Source organism: Truncatella angustata (genome assembly GCF_020726525.1).
Source record: "Truncatella angustata strain MPI-SDFR-AT-0073 chromosome Unknown BKA67scaffold_1, whole genome shotgun sequence".
NCBI lineage: Eukaryota > Fungi > Ascomycota > Sordariomycetes > Amphisphaeriales > Sporocadaceae > Truncatella > Truncatella angustata.
This window is the reverse complement of record NW_025763381.1, coordinates 7,275,877-7,296,166: the sequence shown is the minus strand read 5'-3', so window position 1 is coordinate 7,296,166 and position 20,290 is coordinate 7,275,877. Positions and strand designations below refer to the sequence as shown.

The 20,290-nt window shown below is 52.1% G+C and overlaps 7 protein-coding genes across 7 annotated transcripts; 3 read left to right on the top strand and 4 right to left on the bottom strand.

The window, feature by feature from the left end:
- Positions 1–1,494: 1,494 nt before the first annotated feature.
- BKA67DRAFT_511075 (STE like transcription factor) lies at positions 1,495–3,931 on the top strand (the record flags this gene model as incomplete). The annotated part of the gene is made up of 4 exons (XM_046097379.1): positions 1,495–1,618; positions 1,681–3,283; positions 3,356–3,439; positions 3,640–3,931. The coding sequence occupies 4 exons, from the start codon at positions 1,495–1,497 to the stop codon at positions 3,929–3,931; spliced, it is 2,103 nt and encodes a 700-aa protein (XP_045965257.1).
- Positions 3,932–4,594: 663 nt separating this feature from the next.
- BKA67DRAFT_550246 (uncharacterized protein) lies at positions 4,595–6,179 on the bottom strand. Its single transcript, XM_046101644.1, has one exon. The coding sequence runs from the start codon at positions 5,986–5,988 to the stop codon at positions 5,062–5,064; it is 927 nt and encodes a 308-aa protein (XP_045965256.1). The 5' UTR covers positions 5,989–6,179; the 3' UTR covers positions 4,595–5,061.
- Positions 6,180–7,626, top strand: BKA67DRAFT_550244 (uncharacterized protein). Its single transcript, XM_046101643.1, has 3 exons — positions 6,180–6,708; positions 6,831–7,020; positions 7,088–7,626. The coding sequence occupies exons 1-3, from the start codon at positions 6,409–6,411 to the stop codon at positions 7,375–7,377; spliced, it is 780 nt and encodes a 259-aa protein (XP_045965255.1). The 5' UTR covers positions 6,180–6,408; the 3' UTR covers positions 7,378–7,626.
- Positions 7,627–7,878: 252 nt separating this feature from the next.
- On the bottom strand, positions 7,879–10,102 carry BKA67DRAFT_550242 (tubulin nucleotide-binding domain-like protein). The gene is made up of 4 exons (XM_046101642.1): positions 9,863–10,102; positions 9,616–9,809; positions 9,122–9,563; positions 7,879–9,069 (listed from the first exon to the last, which is right to left on the bottom strand). The coding sequence occupies exons 1-4, from the start codon at positions 9,932–9,934 to the stop codon at positions 8,104–8,106; spliced, it is 1,674 nt and encodes a 557-aa protein (XP_045965254.1). The 5' UTR covers positions 9,935–10,102; the 3' UTR covers positions 7,879–8,103.
- Positions 10,103–11,389, top strand: BKA67DRAFT_550237 (uncharacterized protein). Its single transcript, XM_046101641.1, has 2 exons — positions 10,103–10,484; positions 10,696–11,389. Exons 1-2 carry the CDS (start codon positions 10,325–10,327, stop codon positions 11,214–11,216), a joined length of 681 nt encoding a protein of 226 aa, XP_045965253.1. The 5' UTR covers positions 10,103–10,324; the 3' UTR covers positions 11,217–11,389.
- A 296-nt stretch (positions 11,390–11,685) lies between these two features.
- Positions 11,686–17,295, bottom strand: BKA67DRAFT_550234 (cell division protein anillin-domain-containing protein). Its single transcript, XM_046101640.1, has 6 exons — positions 16,825–17,295; positions 16,620–16,748; positions 13,995–16,547; positions 13,460–13,826; positions 12,671–13,404; positions 11,686–12,620 (listed from the first exon to the last, which is right to left on the bottom strand). Exons 1-6 carry the CDS (start codon positions 16,840–16,842, stop codon positions 12,165–12,167), a joined length of 4,257 nt encoding a protein of 1,418 aa, XP_045965252.1. The 5' UTR covers positions 16,843–17,295; the 3' UTR covers positions 11,686–12,164.
- A 1,374-nt stretch (positions 17,296–18,669) lies between these two features.
- Positions 18,670–20,032, bottom strand: BKA67DRAFT_531193 (uncharacterized protein; the record flags this gene model as incomplete). The annotated part of the gene is made up of 4 exons (XM_046099349.1): positions 18,670–18,787; positions 18,894–18,962; positions 19,325–19,378; positions 19,413–20,032. The coding sequence occupies 4 exons, from the start codon at positions 20,030–20,032 to the stop codon at positions 18,670–18,672; spliced, it is 861 nt and encodes a 286-aa protein (XP_045965251.1).
- Positions 20,033–20,290: the final 258 nt, after the last annotated feature.

Below are 20,290 nucleotides of genomic sequence, written 5' to 3'. Positions count from 1 at the left end.
GGTCCCTAGAAAAGCACCAGCCGTTGACAATAACCGCCAGATGCTCTGTGCTGGGGGCGGTCGAAGCACTCACTCATTTGGGCGTGCCCTCTGTCCGCTCTTTGGCGTCCGAGATTACGGTTACAATTACAATACAAGTACATGCCGCAAGATGCGTGCATGCACGTATGTACTGCATCGCAGAGACTGATGGATAATAAAAACTGGATAGAGACGAACGGCATACTAGTAGTACCCTCTCGTAATGCAATGGTAGTGCTGGATGTGTGTGTGTACCTTGGTCGACTTTTAGCTTCCGCCCACCACGCAGCACGACTGGGTGGCATGCTTTGTGCATAGCATGTACCTACAGTAGGGCAGGATTGTGGGCAGAACTTGTCCAATCGTGTGCGTACCAACCATCCAATCCAATCCAATCCAATCCAGCCTGCGTGTCCGCGCTCTTTCGCTCCTCTGCTCCTCGCTCCTCCCTTGCACCTGCGCCTGCGCCTACACCTGCACCTGCACGTCCACCCTCCCATGGCCCAGCCGGAGACTGGCGCCCCAAGTCCCAAGTCCCAAGTCCCAAGTCCCATGTCCAAAGTTGCTGGTCAAGGTTCCCACCCCAAATCTCTCTGCTTCTGGCTGCTCCAAACCCGCCCCAACCCACTTACAGCTCAGGGAAATCATTAAACCCCCCCCAGATCCGCCTCTCTCATCCACCTCTCCCGGCCTTTTTGACTCTTGTGATTCTTCACTTCGAGACATACTCGCTCTTTTCTTTCTTTCTTTCTCTCTCCCCTCCGTCTCGTCACTCAAGTGTTGCAGGCTTCCTACTCTCCAACAACCTTCCGGAGAGCTGCACACCCATCAAGTCAAAAGGGCTACCCTCGCGAGACGCTTCTCTTCTCTCACGACATCCCACCCCTGGTACCTGACACCCAACTGCTGCCCGTCAGACGCACCTTGGTCTTCCCAAGTCGTTCCGGCACACAGCTCCCAGCTTTCATTCCGGCCTTGACCAGTGACCCCCGAGGACACGCGCTTTTATTCACAAGGCCCCTCGTCCAACACCCGCAGCGCGCATCTTGGACGGAATACTGCATTGGGTCCATTGGCTTCACTCGTTCAAGCCAGCCTCAACTTACCTGGAAGACCCACGTCGACTGATCTCATTTGCCAATTCGCTTGAAGCAAGTTGGCCCCGATCTGTTGTGTGCAAATATTACCCGCCGGCCGGACTCGACTGTTTTCTAAAAAACCAATACAATATCACACTGAAAGCTATAATCGTTTCTAGAGGCAGCGCCCTGGAACTCGTAGCAGCAAGCATCCCAACGGCAGCCAGCACTTATTTTGCTGCATCTTTCAACCGTTTTCCAGTTTTTTTTTACTTACCTTTCCACGCAAATATTCATTGCATAATTGTTCCAGTTAGATTGTGGTTATTCTTACGCGACCCCCCATCTTCCCTGGACTCCTGTCCGCTAAGTTACAGTTGCGTCAGTGCAGAGAATGTACACGCAGCAAGCAGCAATGGCGGCAGCACCCCAAAAACCAGAGACGTTTATGCTGAGCACGGAGGCTCAGCAGGCATTGCCACATGATGCCCAGGTAGCCCTGCAGCAAGTCGACAACCGTAAGTAGCTCCAAAGTAGTCAAGTAGTCTGGTTTGCAGTGGACTTACCCGGTTTATTCTAGTGAAATACTTCCTTATTTCGGCACCTGTCGACTGGCAACCAGACCAGTATATCCGGAGGTTCCTTCTTCCTACTGGCGAATATGTATCCTGTGTGCTGTGGAACAACCTGTTCCACATCTCCGGTACTGACATCGTCCGCTGCCTTTCCTTCCGATTCCAGGCATTCGGCCGACCAGTCAAAAACTCCAAGAAGTTCGAAGAGGGTATCTTCTCGGATCTGAGAAATCTGAAGTCGGGAACCGATGCGTCTCTCGAGGAGCCCAAGAGTCCCTTCTTGGATTTCCTCTACAAGAACAACTGTATTCGAACACAAAAGAAGCAGAAGGTCTTTTACTGGTATAGCGTGCCGCACGACCGCCTTTTCCTCGATGCGCTGGAGCGTGATCTCAAGAGGGAAAAGATGGGCCAGGAGGCCACTACCATGGCCGTCAGCGAGCCCGCCTTGTCGTTCCAGTACGACTCGTCGCAATCTCTCTACGAGCAGTTGACCAAGGCGCAGCAAGCCAACTCATCGTCGTTCAATGCCCAGCAGGTTTCTTTCCCTCAGTCTCAAGCGCCATCTCCGGTGATGAGGGCCATGGACTCCATGCCACCTCCGCAGATGATCCCGCAAACCATGGCTCCTATGGAGCATGGTCTGGAGGCGATGGTCCAATATCAGACAATGGCCATGGCACCGCAAATGCCCCCACAAATCCAGCATGTAGTGAAGCGGGAGCCCGAGTACGCTCGTATTCAATACAACCAGAACGGCGTGCCCATGCAAGGCCATCAGCGCCACGCTTCCATGCCCGCATATGGTCTGGAATACTCGCCCGCTCCGTCTTTCGTTTCTTCTCAATATGAGGATTACAGCAACCGCGGCATCTCTTTCGAGCCCATCACCCCTCCCCAGCAAGCCATGCATATGGGTGCCGAGCCTGCCTACATTGCCAACGAGGAGACTGGACTGTACACAGCGATTCCTGACCACATGGGTGGGGTGAATGGCCTGAATGGCATGATTCAGCTCCCGCCCTCTAACCTGGCTGGGCCTCAGTTTTCTCGCGCCTATGGTGCAAACAACGTCTACTCTGTCATTGAGGGCTCCCCAACCTACAAGCAAAGGAGACGCCGTTCGTCGATCCCTCCGTCCATGTCTGCCATCGCAGCCGCTACTGCCCAAGTCCAGGCTGCCCACCGCCCCTCTGACTTGAGACGATCTGTTTCGGCCTCCGTAGGGCCCCTGGCTGAGGATGACGGCGAGACTTCGCCACCAGGGCTTGCTTACAGCAACTCCCAAGTTTCCATGGCAAGCCATCACCACCACCACAAGGAGATGCTTGAGATGTCCAGACATGGCACTCCCCTTTCGACCGTCGAGGGTAGTCCCGCTCTTAACCCACTCGCTCTGCAGCACCACGACTACCTTCACATGAGCCACAATGACATGAACGGTGATTCGATGAGTGAGCGTAGTGTGATGCAGGGAGGAGGACCCAACGTTGTCCGCCGAGCCCGTTCTGCCACCGTCATGGAGCTGGGCCCATACCCGCAGAAATCCCACTCGTGCCCCATCCCGACTTGCGGCCGTCTCTTCAAGCGTTTAGAGCACCTGAAGCGGTAAGAACGATAATTTTCTTCGTTATGAGTCATGTGTGATGCGCCGCGCATGTATCTGACCGAAATATCTAGACACGTGAGAACACATACACAAGAAAGACCCTACATCTGCCCTTATTGTAGCAAGGCATTCTCTAGATCCGACAACCTAGCACAGTATGCCCCACATCTTTCCTACATGTATATTTCATTTGTCAACGCAGAGTCTTGTGATGAGTTACGATGTATTGTGCGAGACCGACAGCAAAGCAAATCCAACCACTCAGATCGAAACACGCATTAGTCACAGCACAGAACGTCACTCTCACAGAAGCGTACCATTACATGAATAGACAGACTAACGTTATCTCAACTAGACACAAGCGCACCCATGATCGCGGTGATGGTGCCGAGGGTGGATTCCCCCTGTCCGGCGAGGAGGAGGAGGACTACTCTGGCGAGGACCACCTTGGTTCTCTGGAGGAAGCCTCCCCCAACTCGGAGGGCGGATACATGCACGCTTCGCTCAATGGTGTCGCCCACAGCCACGGAACGCCAACCAGCAACGGCATGATGCCAGCCACAACCATGTCGCAACCAACATTCAACAGCCTGCAAACTCTCAGCATGCCGATGACGATGAGCACGCCAACTGGTGCGATGATGTAGATGGGTGGCATTCGTGTTTTCAACTTTTCTTGTTTCCAGCGGGATTGCATCATGATGGGTACGCCATTTTATTAAATCGGGAGGATCATGAGTGGTTGGCTCGTTCAGGATCAACGAGCATGGCATTCGGGGCTTTTGGGGTTTAGCGGATTGATTTCGTTATTTCGCATCATGTGCGCGATATCTGGGGAGTTTCTGTTGTACGGTTCCGGCCAATTTGCCGGGCATTTTGGAAGCCAACTTTGTGTTCTCTGGTCGCAAGTTGATACTCCATCTTTCTTTTTATTATTTTTTTTAACCCCATTTTACACGAGGGATACCAAAACGCGACGATAGACGGGCGGGTGGCATTTCATTATTGCGACCCACGGTCACAAAACGACATAGGCTCGAATGACGGACGAACAATTGGGAGCGAGGGGAAACTCGTGCTATGTATATATACTCTTCATTAGCACCTTTCACTATTCCCTAGCTTGTATTTACCACGTCGAAGAGGAGGACAGAAGCTCGCAGCAGATGCCACCAGACATCGCATACTGCAGCGGGCCTGGAAGAGGAGACCCAGATGACATAGAGGTCGGGAAACCAATATCTGAAGTATAAGAACTTTTGAAATCGACGATAGAACTTGTTGATATTTATGCATATACTCTCTCAGCAGCCCATGTGATATATTACTGATCGTGCCGTGATCTGTTACTGCAAGCTTGGGGTTTCCGGGTATAGTAGCTACACAAGTGTACAAGTAGTCCGAGGTTCCACAATTGGTTTCTCATGTACGCACCATTTTGGTTGCAGATGGTCTAGAACCACGATTTCAGCCTCTGTGGTTTTCTGTTGTATCGCAAGGTTGGTCGGACGAGACATCCTGAAGGGTGTTTGAACAATGTTCTATTAGGTATTGGGTACTGTGGGTATATGAGATTTCCATCTATATAGCTTGTCTCCGTTGAAGCTGAACAAGTAACCCGCTGAAAACATATTTTAAAAAAAAATTTAATAAAAAATAAAAACTCCCCCTTTGCGGCCAGTCAAAAACACGGTTTGCACCTTTGAACGCGCGATGCGCTGTTTCTTGCTTCTCGCCCGCCGAAACGTTTTGGTACGACTCCATAGATATCTGCCTCTTACCTCCGGCGCTTCTTCATCTTGCCGCTACTCCGTACCGGACCGTTGATCTCAGCAACGTCCTTTTTGCTCAGCCTCAGCATACCGTTCATCAGCTTGCCGACCGCAGGCGCATCCACGGCCCTCTCCCTCCGGCCGGATCCACCACTGCCGCCTCGCTTGGTCGTCTTCTTGACCTCCCTCTCCAGGATGATGCCGTTGTCCTTGGCCTCCCTCCTCCTCTTGGACTCGCGGGCGACCTTGGCGCCCTCGATGCCCTTGCGGTGGCTCATGGGCATCTTCTCCTGCCTGAAGACGGAGGCCTTGCTGCCCAGCGCCGACAGGCGCATGTCCGTGGCCACGTGCCGGTTGCGGCCGCTGTGCTCCGTGTCGACGGCGGCGGCGGAGGACCCGATCATGGACGAGCTGTGCCCGGACGGGTTGAAGAGGTGCGACTCGGAGAGGAGCCGCTGCAGCGCCAGGTCGTTCTTGAGCAGGTCCGTCGTGTCCTCGTCCGTGGGCGTCTTGGTCTTGGACTTGGTGGCGACCGCCGCCGCCGCGTCCGACAGGGGGACCTTGGACGAGAGGAGCCGCTTGGATTCCCGCTTCGCCAGCGCGGCTGCCAGGGGGTTGATCGGGCCGCTGCTTTTCGAATAGTCTACCACCTCGACCGTGATGGGCTCCGGGGCCTCGTCATCGTCATCGCCGTCAGATCCCGAGAGTCCGTCCCAGTCGTCTTCTTCGTCCGAGGATCGCAGGTCTTCCAGGCCGTCGCCGTCATTCTCTGTGTCTGCGCTGGTGCTGGCTTCGCCGTGCGGGTTGCTCTCTTCGAGTGGCATGAATTGCGCCTCAAAGTGCCGGCGGAAGATGGCTTGGGCTTCTTCCTCAGAGATGGCTGGCTTTTCGGGGGCCGCTGAGCGCGACTTGCGCTTTCCGAGGACCGTCATCGTTTCGGTCGTCTGTTTTGCGTGCCAGAAATGGTGTGATCTGGGCGATCTGAGACGTTCTGGCAAGAAAAAGGCCTGATGAGATGGGGAAGGTCCTTGGGAGATTTAATCTAAAGATGGCCGCGACTTTTTTCCCTTCCTTTTCTCTCCTTCGGTTTGCCAGCCTCGCAAGGGTCCGCGCCGAAAAATCACTGGCCTTTAGCAAAAAAAACACACTAAAATTCAGCGATACCCCGCGGTAGCCTCGCTGTTATCGGTGCCTTTTAGCGATCTACAACCCCGCCATGACACCTGGGCAGGCACAATCAAAAGCTCCTGTACATCCACGCTTTCTGTAGGCTTTTTGACCGGGGGGGTTCATTATAAGTCGTCTTTTTTGTTTTGTTTTGGACAACCCAGTCTACATACACTACCCGAAGTATGACCCGTTTCCGGCCTTGTATAGACCTGCATGCAGGTCAGGTAAAGCAGATCGTGGGGGGGACGTTGAGCAATGATGACTCTGCCCTGCAAACCAACCACGTATCTCTCCACCCGGCCGGACACTTCTCCAAGTTGTACAAGGACAATGACCTGACCGGGGCGCATGTCATCATGCTGGGGCCCAAGAACGACGAAGCCGCAAAGGAGGCCCTGGCCGCATGGCCCGGGGGCCTGCAAGTAGGCGGCGGCATCAGTGACAAGAACGCACGGGATTGGATTGAAAACGGTGCCGAAAAGGTGGGTGATGTTCCTGTCACTCAGTCGCTCCGTTGGTTGGAGTGAGAGAGAGAGAGAGAGAGAGAGTGTGTGTGTGTGTGTGGGTGTGTATGTACGAGGCTAAATAAAATTTGCGTTAGTAGGTTATCATCACGTCTTACCTCTTCCCGGAGGGCAAGTTCAGCCAAGAGCGCTTAGACGCCGTCCTGGCCGCTCTCGGCGGAGATAAGAACAAACTCGTCATCGACCTCAGCTGCAGGAGGAAAGGCGACGACAAGTGGTTCGTTGCCATGAACAAGTGGCAGACCATCACGGACATGGAAGTGAATCAAGGTAAGTTCCATTTTATGAGGCGCACGTCTGCGGGACAGAATCACATCCAGTTTGTAACACTATACAGAGTCCATCAAGCAGCTGGAGCCCTACTGCTCCGAGTTCCTGATCCATGCAGCAGACAACGAAGGCCTGCAAAAGGGTGTCGATGAGAAGCTTGTCCAGAGGCTGGCCGAGTGGTGTAGCATACCCGTGACATACGCGGGCGGTGGCCGCCATCTCGAGGACTTGGATCTTGTTAAACAGCTTAGCAGTGGCAAGGTCGACCTGACCATCGGAAGTGCCCTCGACTGTTTCGGAGGCGATGGTGTAAAATTCGACGATTGTGTCGAGTGGAATCGGAAACAAAGCAGCTAAAGAGAAGGGGCCAATAATCATGTCAACGCCAGCATAGAAATATTAAATAGGGGTCCATCCCCAAAGCTGTGCACTTGTGCATTGAATCCAGTCAGCAGCAAGTAGCGTTGGCTCGATTGGCTACTTATCCTCGCAGCATTATAGTGTCATACTTGTCTCGGTATGGAAACAGTATAGGGTGGTTAGCATTGGCTTATTACCTGACCAATCAATGCTCTGGTCTAATTCAACTTTTCCACCTCAATTCTCCAACAAGGATGTGTTCAATCCTAAAACCTGTCTCGGGGGGTTCTTACACTTAAAGACACGTTGGAAAACGGAGAAATAATGTGATATCTTGTCCTAAAGGGGTAACATATATGTACATGTATGCCCCCGTTTGACCAGAAACGTGGTTTCAAGTAATCTCAATCGGCATCTTGACTGATTTTGCGTCCTGAATGATCCCTTTCAATGGAAGAAGCAACTTAATGGCAATGAAATTCACTATCTTCCGCCGTTTTTGCGTAAAAGATTTTTATTTTTATTTCCTTACTTTTTGCCATTTTGTCAGGACAAATTCCAAGTGCTCATGATGACACTTACTTCCTAATGCAGTCTCGAGCCCTAGACAAGGTATTTGCGTTATTTGGACATCATGTACCAACTGTAACCGTGAAACTTTTGGTCGAGCGATATCTCCAGCCAAGTGACCGAGATACAATATATACCTTTCCTAATCTTGAATCACTCATCGTCGTCGTCATCATCACTACCGCTCGAGAAGCCCTCTTTATAACCTTCCGATATCTCAGCAAGCTCATTGCCAACATCCTCCCGATCTTCCACGCTAATCGATCTCAGCACAGTTGTCCTCAGGCCCTTCATCTTGTCGGTGACGGACGAGTCCGTTGAAAGTACTGTGCGCATAGACAGTGGATTCCTGATCGAATTTTGCTCTCTATCCCGGAAGATGCGGGGGTAGCTGTCCAGCATTGGATACATGAGTTCAGATTGGAACCTAGTGAACTGTAAGTAAAATTTCTGCACCGTAAAACCAAATGTGCCAGCAGCGGATTTCAAGTATTCATATACATACTTATGCGTCTTCGGCCGCTCGTACCTCCTATACTCATCAGAAGGCTCCTCCTCTTGGAAGCCCTTCAAGGCGGCCTCCCCTCGTGCAGTGGCCAATTGCGAGAAAAGATGCGGTCTCCGTCGACGTCTGGAGCTTGCGGACGAAGTGATGCCTTCTTCAATTGTGGAAAGGTCGATGTCCAAAGCAGACACTTCATTTTGAGCCCCTGAGTCTGACTGATCTTCAAATTCCAGGGCGTTGATGCGGCCATATAATTCGCCTCTTCCTGTAGGCAACTGCATAGCTCCATTTGTGCCATTCTGGGCAGCCTTGGGAGGTTCAACCATGCTGAATTGAAGATTGGCGAGCGTCTGTTTCCCGAAGACGTTCAAGAGGTCAGTTGCATGGCCCATACTAATGCTGTTCACTTGGTCGTTCGCCTTCAAGCGGGTGAAGAGAGAAGTGCTCTCCATTGCTGCATTGAAGAGGCCTGCAACGTGCCAAGGCGAAGATCTATCCAACGACACGCCCGAAGGGAGTCTCGAAGGCACGGCAAGGGGGATGATGAGTGATGCTTGCGAGTACATATCGGCAATGGCTCGTGCTTTGTTGACCAGTCGCAGCAGGCGTTTTTCCTGGCACGAACATTAGTACCAGTGCTGTTAGAAGTCGGATTGTAGTCACTACCCGCGGTACCCCGGATGTTGGCTCTTGAAGCCCCCAGACCCAAATGGGAACCTTTCCATACTCGTCTCGCAGGCGCTCCAGGTACTTGGCAGCAAAGCCACCCCAAGCATCATCGATGCCGGTCATGATCTGGACACCTTGCATATGATCGGCTTCCTCAACAAAGGGTCGTAGATCCCGATCAAGTATATCATGATCCTTGTCGAGCGACGAAAAGAGCTCTTCGCCCATGTGCCACTTCTCAAAAGGCATCAGGCTGGAATTTAGCTCATACTCATTCAACTGCACTATCGACCTCGGGTGGTAAAAGACACGGCTGAAGTCAGACCAGTATCTGACAGAGCTTGTGGTGAGTTCAGGGGCTGCATTTCCGGTATCGAGGCTCTCCTGGTAGGCGCTGGGATCAATGGGCTGTTGTCTATGCACCACCGGTTGTCCATTCCTGTACTCAGTCAATGGAAGCACTTCCCTAGATCACACCGCACCGCACATACCACAAAGCGGTTGGCTCCCCTTCGGCTTCGTACAGCGCGTTGATCTTGCGCATGGACCCGAAGCCTCCTTTCAGATCATATATGACTGTCCTTGGCATATATGTCTCTGTGCCGTCGGCACCAATACCCGGTCTGAAATGGACATCATGGTCCACCGGTGTCTCGCCATCCTCACCATATGTGAAATATGACTCCTAGTCGTAATTAGCAAGAAATCAGATCTTATAAGTCGGAGAGACGTGCATACTTGTGTGTTCCAAAAATGTGTACCCAGGTAGTTGCTCTGCTGGCCAAGCTGCAAAGTGACGATCTCACGCATGATGTCTAACGGCGCTTGCCTCGAGAGCTGTGGATGGCGACGCTGAGTGAACACCTGCTTGGAAGTATCGTAAGGATCCAGATCCTATCAGCTTTCCTCTTTTTCATCTGCTGGTTGGCATATGCCAGGTATTATTGGTCATCAAATTCGCCGTCGCAAAGCAGGTGGAGTAACTATGAAGCTTTGGGCGGCGGCTGCCCACAATTGGCAACTGTGGCAGTGCGCCACTGAAAGCTTCCATTCACCCTTTATTTAATCCCGAGCAATCCATTGCAAGTTGTCATCTAGACTAAGTAGGGGCCCCGTAGCAGCAGTCATTCCAGACAATCCTTCTCTTCTTCATTCGACGTCCGTTAGTGTATTCCCATCGACAATTTCGCCCAATTGAGGATGTCTGTAGCTCAGGAACTGGAGTCCTGGAGGACGCCGGCCGCCAAAACGGTGAAGGCGGCGCCCAAACCTGGCGAGCGGGCGCCTGTCAACGACAGCTTCCAGTTCAAGACCGACAAGCCTACGCTTGTTGTTTTCCTGCGGCATTGCGGCTGCCCATGTAAGTCAATGTGGTGGTCCCGATCTCCTGATCAGCTAGATTTTGCGATTTTCCGCGACACGTGACCCAGGTCTACTGTACGTCCAAGGACGGACAAGGTCTATCATATTCTTGGCATGATCTGCGGCTCTTGTAAATATTACCGGGCTCGATCTCTACCTTTCGGAAATATCTGCACTTTTCGTTCCCAACAACTGACTGGCCATCATAGTTGCTGAGAAGACATTCAAGAAGCTCACAAAAATCTCGTCCATGTACCAGGACGTCCTGCACTGCGTGGCAGTCTCGCACTCGGAGCCCGAGTCCACGGAGCGCTGGGTGGTCCAGGTGGGCGGCAACTGGGAGGTGCAGGTGGTCGTGGACCACGAGCGGGAGATGTACGCGCAGTGGGGCATGGGCATCTCCAACACCTGGCACGTCCTGGGCCCCATGACGCTCTACAAGACCTTCCAGCTCGGCAAGCAGGAGAACGTGTGGAACCGCCCCACGGAGAGCGGCAACCGGTGGCAGACCAGCGGCGCCTTCGCCGTCGACAAGGACGGCACGGTGCGGTGGGCCAAGATCGCCACCTCGGCGGCCGATATGCCAGATCTGGACGCGGCCCTCGGGACCTTGGGGATCAGGCTGCGCAAACGGGGTCCCCGCGATCAATCACCAAGTGCGATATATGCGAGATCATTGAGGCCGGAAAAGAGGGACAATAACGAGGACAAGTTCTCGATTGAAGACTAGTGTCGAAAACTATCCAGGGCCGGAATGGTTGGAACGGGTAACAGGTATTTTACTGAGGGTGTTTTGTATTATATTGTCCATGTACATACAGGAAACGAGTGTCACATTCTCATATATATCATCATAGCAGGCGAGCTTTGCTTTCATGCATCAACCGAACGACTTTGATTCGCACATATGTCCAGTTCAATAATTCCTCGGCCATTCAAGAGATCTCGTACTGTACCGTAATACACCGGTTATACAATAGCAGACAAAGCGAACCGAAATATCACTGGTGTAGCGTCGATGACCATAAGAAACACCAGACTAGAGAAGACGAGAGCTCCAAACATCAAGTGGCAATATTAGCATGATATGCGTCCTTGTCATATATATAGCATTGCTATGGCGATAAGCTACGAACACCGAAGACATAAACTAATGCATATAACACGTCACCGATTGACCAAAGCGCAGTATTGAAATTTCATGTCATTTATTATACTCCGTACAATACGTAAAACATCAAAGTAGAAACAGGCCAATCCTGAACTCCGCCAGTATCCATAGTGCACATAAAAGAAGTTCTCGCTGTCTGCTTCCGTCGTTAGGCCATGGCCTCCTATTCCTCCCCACAACTGTACGAATGTGAAATGTATGCTGAAGTCGATGCATAATTAACAACTTTTATCTCAGCAGGCTTCCCAATGTAGACACAAATTATAGAACAATTAGCACTTCTTGTAACCGGACAAAGAAGCACAGAGTGTAAAGAAGGGGGATTAATGGGCTGTGGAAGTGGTGGCCAGCCAAGAAGCGGAAGACTGGGAACCCAGGAAACGCCGCGTCGTTATTGCGCCTCAGGTCCGGTCGTGGATCATGGCCCCATGTCTCGTGATATATTCCTCATTTGACCCAATGGGAATCCGATCGAGAGTCGGTATCTTCAGTCTCGAATCAGCACTCTTATATGATCATGCTCTTTGTCCTTGAGTGTGACCGACGGCCCTGTGCCCTCTTACGGAGCGCCTCTTCCCGCTTAAGGACGAGCTCACACCACTTCTTTCGGCCGCCATTAGCTCCGGGGTCAACTTCGTGTCCCTCAAGACCAACGACATCACCGAGAACCTGCAGCCAGCTGTCCTTCTCCTCGGCTGTGTCGGCGTAGAAGTCGATACATTCACCGTTGTTGAAGCGGATGCGGAAACCCTCTTCCACGAACATGTAGCCCTCCTCTTCCTCAGCAAAGGCAGAGCGGCGACGTTTGCCATCACGGCCAGTGCTGGGCTCCGTCAACTTGCGACGGTCATCAATGACTCTCTTTGCGTTTGACAGATTGATGGTAGCACGGGGCTGGCGAGTTGCCTCATGGTAAGCGGTGAGCTTGGTGCCTACAAGCTTGAAGTAGCGGCGACGCCAGTACTAATTTGTGGTCAGCGGTGACATTTTAGTGGCTGTATGGGGGAACTTACAGGACAATCACCACCTTGCTGACTCAGGTGGCCTTCGAAACTCTGGCTCAATCTCTCCTCCGCAGCCTTGAGCTCACGAATACATGAGTTCATGCTCTTTGGCATATCGTCGTCGGCCGAGCCCTTTGGGCGAGGAATAAACAGAAGCTGCATTTCGAGCTTGCCAACTTTGTACGGTGCCTTGCGGACTACGGAGTTGCCATTTCCAGCACGCTTGCTCTTTACACTGCTGGCAAATCCGGCGTCCTCAGTAGCCCACTCATTGAAGCAAGCAATCTCGGCCATGTAGGGTCTACCATAGCATCGACTTTCATGCTCCTTGAGGCAGACATAAGATCGTGCGAAGCTTCCATCATCGGCAGCAAGAGGAGATAGTAGGTCCCAAGCAGTGGGTGCGATATTCCTCTGCCTCGTTACGGCGTCGCGTTGAGCCTGCGCGTACGCCTCCTCTTCGGCGCGCATGCGAGCCTCCATCTCCTTTCGTTTCTTCGGGCTGGCAAAGACACGGGAGAATGTAGAGGTCTTGGGCTTTGTCATCTTAGTTGGCGAAGCCGGCAAACGCTGCGGCTCGGGTCTCTCCAACTTGACATTGAGAGTCAACTGGAACTCAAGATCATTGGGCACAACCAATTCAAATTCCTGCCCGATAGGTGCATTACGCGCCAACTCCAGCCAAGCAGTAGTCACGCAATGAACGCCATTGTCAAGGGTGAGGCTGAACCAAGTTCGCTCGTCTGCCAAATAATTTAGTGACATGGGAGGGTAAGTTGTGATGGAAACATGACTTACTTTTGGGCAGAGGCAGGTCAAGATCCTTGACACCCATCACCTTCACGAAGAGCCTTCCCCTCTCACCACATTCTTCAGTGGCTAGCTCTGGCTGCGCCTCTTCCTCAGCCAAGGGGTTGAGAGCGGCGGCGTTGCTCTCCTGGCCGGGCATTGGCGGAACCGGCCCACTCATGCTAGGTCCATGGCGTTTCCTGATGCTGCGTTGCCTGGGCTTACCATTCCAGGGCTCTACCGTCCAAGATTGCGGTCTCGCCGTTTGCTTCACGGGCGAATTGCCTGCGGATCGCGTCGAGTCTCTAATGTTCTCGTCGGAGGGCTTGTCGGTGGCCGTGACGACCTTGGTGTTTTGGCGCATGAGGTATCCGCGCTGTTTCCGGGAAGTTATGTTAGCATTAAGGTATGATGGATTAGATTGCTTGCGGCCGGGGGTTTTGTCAGTCGCAAGCACAAGTTGTTGAGGTTCAGACACTTGTCTAGTTGGACTGTTACTTGCAGCCAAGAATTGTTTTTCGAAAGAAAGTTTTTGGAACGCAACCTTTTGTGCCTCGATGACTCGCTCGAAGTCCTGATCAAGACTGAGACCCAGATCAAGATCCAGTGTCAGGCTGCGCTTCTTAAAGCTGGGATGGCGGTCTACATATTCGTCTCCGTTGCCATCAACTGGTAATTCCACGTCCAGGAAGTCCCGCGAAATTCGGTTGCGATGTCTCTCTGGGATGGGAGGAATATCAGGGAATGGCGGGACCTCGCGGCTCACATGTCGGCGGGCTTCGCGCATTGATGCAATGTCAGATGGGGTGGCGGAAGGACGGGTCTTGAGCTTAGAACCAGAGGCCTTGATAGTGGCCTGACGTTCTGGGATGGCTGGAGACTCGAGCGCTTCTTCCTCTTCCGCAATCGTCTCGAAGCCAACCTCCTCTTCGATCGTCTCGACGCCAGCCTCCTCTTCATCAACCTCTCCGTCACCCTCCTCCTCCTCCTCCTCCTCTTCCAGTTCCTCTAGCTCCTCTAGCTCCTCTAGCTCCTCATCATCCGAGACGGGATGGTGAATCACAGATTCCGGAGTGCCAGGTTCCTCTTCGTCCTCATCTTCTGAGTCGCCCCATCCGGAACCGTCGTATAACCCGGGCTTTGGCTTTTTATGCTCCGGTGTTTGGGGTCGTTGCAGATAATCGTGGGTATCGGCCATCTTATGACTTTCGACATGCTCTAAAACATCGGGATCTCTTGGTTTGGGGAGCATGAAGGATTGGAGGCTGCGGGTGAAATCCGATTCTTTAGCGCTCTGATTTACCTGCGGCAGAGTAGCGCTAAAGTTTGTAATTGCTTCTACCTGTGCCGGTGTGGTAGCCCGTGGAGTGGTAACTGTGTCCTCTTCTGGCTGTTGCGGCTCGGCATCGGCCTTTGGGATCTCGTCTGAGTAATGACTGTCACTATCATCATCTTGGGTGTCTGACTCCGCCTCTGAGCTATCATCCTCAGATCGCTGGTAAAGGTCGAGGACATCGCTCTCCTTGTCGTCACCGTTGTCAATGATGACGCTTGGCTCACTCTGCTCTTCAATGTCATCAAGGACCGAGTCCTCGATGCTAGCGATTGGAACATCTGGGTCATAGGACATGGTTCGCTCAGGGCTGGAAGGAGCGGGAGAAGAGTTGAAGTTGTAGTCGGATTCCCGCTCTGGGGCATTGCTGCCGTTGACGCGGTTGAGAATCGATTGGCGGGAAATGCTGGGAAGCTGATAATCTATGTCGAGTCCCGAGATGTCCCCTACCGTGTCATCTTCTTCACCTGCCTCAGACTCTGTGGCATCACGTTCAGGTGTGGGGCTCCCGACTCTATCACGAGCACCAGCACGCCTCATGCGACGCTCGCGCTGTTGTTCAGCGAATGTCTTTGCCGGTTGGTCAGCTCCCTTCGGGCTTGTCTCGTCAGAAAGCATCATGAGCTTCAAACGTTCCTCAAGCGACATCTTGCCGTTGCCAATATTCTGCATCTCGGATTTGCTAACCAGTGCAGGTGGAGGGGATGGCAACCCTCGGCGGGGAGAACCAAGCATGCGTTCAGCGGTTGCCGAGAGGCCGGCGGAGGAGCCTGACTGCGTTCGCTGATGGCCCATACCAGGCAGAGGTGGTAGCGGACGGTGCTCCCCAGATGAAGTGCATGAGTCGGTGCGGATGTGTTGTGGCCGTGGAGAAGCATGTTGCGGCGTCGATGGAGTTGCTTCTGGCATGGGACTGCTGTCAAACCGGTCAAGATCTCGGCGCCAGTCATCATCCGGGCCTACGACAGGTGTCTTGTCCGTGTCCTCGAGGGTTGCGTCAAAGCTGTCCTCGTGGAGGTCTCCGTCGTGACTGTGTCGGTAATGCTCGAACCCGTCGTCGTCTTCGTCCTCCGATTCATAGCTCCCCTCACGCGAATTGGAGTCGATTGAAGAGATATCGGGTGTGGCCATTTCGTATTCATTGACCTGCGGGGGCGCATTGTCGAATGTGACGCTCTTCATGCTTCGGTTGAGGAATCTGCCCTGAGGAAGCTCATGATCCTCCAACTCGCTCTCGAAGGCGTTGTCGAGGGACAAATCGCCGGGATGCGAATCATAGCTGCTCTTGAAACGAGATTGGGACAGTGACGATTTCATGGGCGACATCTGCTCCTTACTTGGACTCGGAGGGGCAGAGAAATTGGGCTTCGGGCTGGAGTCGAATCTGGATGGACTATACAGTGTCGGGATGCTGTTCTGGCTTTCACTTCGGCCATGCCCGGCTCGAAAGCCGGTGATGCCAGTGCCACCGTAGGCATTGCCTTGGACTTTGGCAAGCGGCCGTTCAACGACAGGTGTACGGGTAGGGTCGTATTCTTGCTTCTGCTCACGTGCAAACATGGTGCTGTTCTTGACACGTGACGCCTTCTGCAGGCGTTCAATGGACGAGCGCCGCGTGGGCGAGGGCGAGCCAGTGCGGCCGGCATAGAGATCGTTTTCGTTCTGCTTGGTTGTGTTGCGATTTTGCCAAAAGAGGCGAGGCGAGGCCGTGGTGTCAAACGGCGAGGACTGGAATGGAGAGGAATCCGTATTTGCGCCCATTTTCTGTAAGCGACCCTCGTCAGATCAAGGACAAACGGGCCTGGGTGTGAAACAGGCGAGGAGACCAATACTGACCTTGGTTGGCTGAGTCCAGCTGGGCGAGTTGCGCCTCTTCTCTGTGACTGGAATTTCGGATAGTGGGCGTGGTATGCTACTCTTGACTGGGGTTGGTGCGTTCTTGGAAATGCGCAATGGCTGCGTGACCTGGTGGTTTTTTATTCAATGTTAATTTCACGCGTCATGTGCAACAAGTTTAAATTTGAGAGAACAAACTACTGACCGGTTCTTCGGATGCCATGTTCCTGCTTAAATGCTCAGTGCAACGGAATTACGAGACCATGGCCTTCGTATCAGATAAACACAAGAAATACGTGGTGCGAACTAAGGGCGCCGTATCGATATCCCTCTTTGTTTGGCCAGACTGGGCTGCTGCGAAACCAGTATGGACACTTAATGAGATGTGAGTTAAAAACGAGACGTAAAACCGCAATGCGACAGACGGGTTCCGAGGAGGGGTGCAAATCACTCGAGCGTGCGCTTCCCAAGATCTGTTGGTGCCAATGAAGGAGAAGCAGATAGAACAAGTCGCGGTACTCAGCTTCAAAGGGAGTCACAGGACCTAACCAAACCAAAAGAAACGAAAGGTATACCGCAGAAGATATGACCAGCGATTTCCCTCACAGGAAAGACAAGCAGGAGGATTAGTTGTCGGAGGTGTTCGTGAGAAGCGAGGCGGACTATTATGAAGTCTATGTTTGTTGCAGCATGAAGGGCGGTTGTACGAGGATAGCCGCTGCAGTCGCTGATTGGCTCATCTCGATCCGAGTTGTAAACATAACTGGAGGTCCAGAAGCCGGTTTGCGACTTCCCCCGCTAATCTATTCGGTGCCGTCGTTGCCCCTCGCAACGGCTCCACTTTTACACCTTGTGGATCGTCCTTAGCCCCACCCTCTATCCTGGCAGCCCAAATATTCTCCGGCAAGATGCTTGAAGCTGGCCAGCGCAACTTCCACCATGGCCATGATTTTCCATCCGTCCCTTTGCGCCTGTCCTAATGCCATCACTGACAGAAATCTCCGATTCTGCTTATTTAACTAACTTAATAATCACCGTTTGCCAGAAGACCCCGCCAGAGTCTGGAGTAGTCCTACTCAGCTCATTGCTGTGCCACTTCTTCACTGATACCGACTTATTAAAGCATGTACAAGTAAGCAAGGCCACAAAGCCAGCAAAGCAACCAATAGCTTCATAGAGCTTGCATTGTTGGCAACGACCTGAGCCAATACGAGCAACCTTCTCGTGCTATGCCCCACAAACATGCAGCAAGGCGCATGTCTGATGCAGCTACTGCAACTGCGCAACCGATGGATATCCTACTATGTACTATGGATGCCATGCAGCACCATAAGCCGCATAGCCCTTGCGCAGTATGCGCATCATCTCTGCAGAAGTACAATGCCGCTGTATGCTTTGTTCGAGTCACCGTCACAACTAAAGCAATGATTTGCTATGAGTGGAACGCTTTTGCAAACGGTCGGTTCCGTCACCCTGTTGATGTTGAACTGTACCATACCTCTCCATAGCCTAACTATTTTCCATGTTTCGAGCCATGTCGTAGTGGGCCTCAGCTTGCTTTTCGTAATTCCCTGAGCATACCCTGACGCCCGATTGACATATGAGACGAGCATCTTGCTTTTAGAGCTTCAGATGAAGCAACAGATTGTGCAGTAGACTGGCGCCGTGTGTCGATGTACTGCCCACCAGAGTGGTCCATTCCAGTATACCTACACCGAAACTTGAGCAATGTACTGTAACGCATCCTGCGGGGTTGGCATTTATGATTTTCAGGACTTGTCAATAGTCACTTTCTCCATGTTGGTAAATCCACACTTTATTTATAGTGATAAACATACGCTGGACTGATAGTATTCTGCAACCTAGCTGAAGCCGCTCCTGTGCGGTGAATCATTCATTGTCCTCCAGAGCATTATTCTTTCGATTGAGCTCATCTCGAGCTGATGAAATATGCATACCATGCATAGTACTCGTAATTAGTCAATCTTATTATATCTATTCTACTCAAACATGCCGGGAGAAAGGTTGAACATGGGAACGGCATACTATATCAATGCTCTCGTGAGTCGCATGGCACCATCCGCATCAATGAGCCTCGAAGCCCGCCTGGGTGCATCGCCGTTTGACCTTTGATGGCAAGGGAGACCTTGACCCAGGCGAGACGGATCCTAATAACAAAGGAAGTCTTCCGATACGTTATACCGAGTGATGACTAGTTGAACTTGACCAGTTCGAGGACACAGGTTATTGCTTTTGCAATACAGCTGCCACTACCTGCGGCCTAGCAAGTTCATGAGATCAAGGTTCACTGCCATGGCCAGTTTATGTCCCCCATGGCACAACCTAGTTTGTGCAAGCATACAGATATATCGGTTTTCGATGGCGAATACTGAGCCCAAAGGTCTTTGATCACTTAATCTCTGTTTTTGTCTCTATGGGCGGTTGGGGAAACGAAGGAAGACAGAACAATCGCTGCTGGCTCAGGCAAAGCTTTCCCCCCGTCGAGAAAAGATTTCCTACTTTATTTCGAATCAAGGAGGTGTTGTATACCACCAAAGGTTTCCCACTTGCGAGCTTTCGTTGCAGCCAAATGAATGGATTGTCAAATATGCCGCGTGGTTGTACTTGGTAAAATCTCATTCTCTAGTTCCATGACCGACTTGATTGCTTTGGTGTTTGCATCAACCGGTCGCCTCCCTACTTACATATTGCTTTGTTTCAAGGGTCGACTTTTGGCCAAATCGCTCAATTCTCTTAGTCTAGAACCAAATCTTGCAGTCGTGAGATGCAGACCTTATAATCGACAGCCAAGGATGGCTAAACGGACTCGTCCATGTTGTCTCCCCATGCCAATTTGTTTCTTCCGGAGCCCCTACCTCCATGCTCGACTCCGGCCGATCACCATCCAACAAGACGAATCCACCGAAGCACAGGGCCTTATCCCACATGGCCTCTTCTATGCAACGACAGTTGAGGACCTCGCGGGCAACGCGTTCAACAGTGGCAGGGTCTTTGCGCGAAGGATTGAACAAGACATAAGAGGCTCCGTTGTGCTCCATCCACATGGATTCCTCGAAGGGCAATGCCCATTTGCGAGGCAGGGTCATGATTCTGTGTGTGCCAACTTGAAGGCCTTGCATGATCTTGCATTCGTTCTGCCCGTTGCGTCCAGACGTGACGAGCCTGTGCACTCCGTCGGGCTCGACCTTGGTAACGCGGATAGCTGTTTCCCTTGACTCGTGGTTCACAGACCACAGAGGCGTTGTCAGGGTGGGCATATGATTATGGTCTTTTACTGTGACTGTGATGAAGCCTACTGAGTCGACTGAAAACTTCCAAATATGGAGCCGCAGTTCAGCAGGCAAGTCCTGGAATCGGTGAAAGGTTTCGGCGGCTGTCGTTGATACCACCATGTCGTGGAATGTTTCGCGGTTATGATGAATGTGCAGTTCTGTCATATGATGGCCGTGTGACTATCAAGAGAGGAGAAGGAAGTAGTGGCAGATATAAAAGGATCTTGTCATTAGAAAGGATTGCTGATGCGAAAGCTCGGCATGACTGGCTTTATAGTACCGTTATTTCTGTGATGTACCTGTCCAAGCTTATTTTCTTTAGACTAGATCTAGTTGATTTACTGACTGACTACTGATGAACATGCTTTTATCTACAGC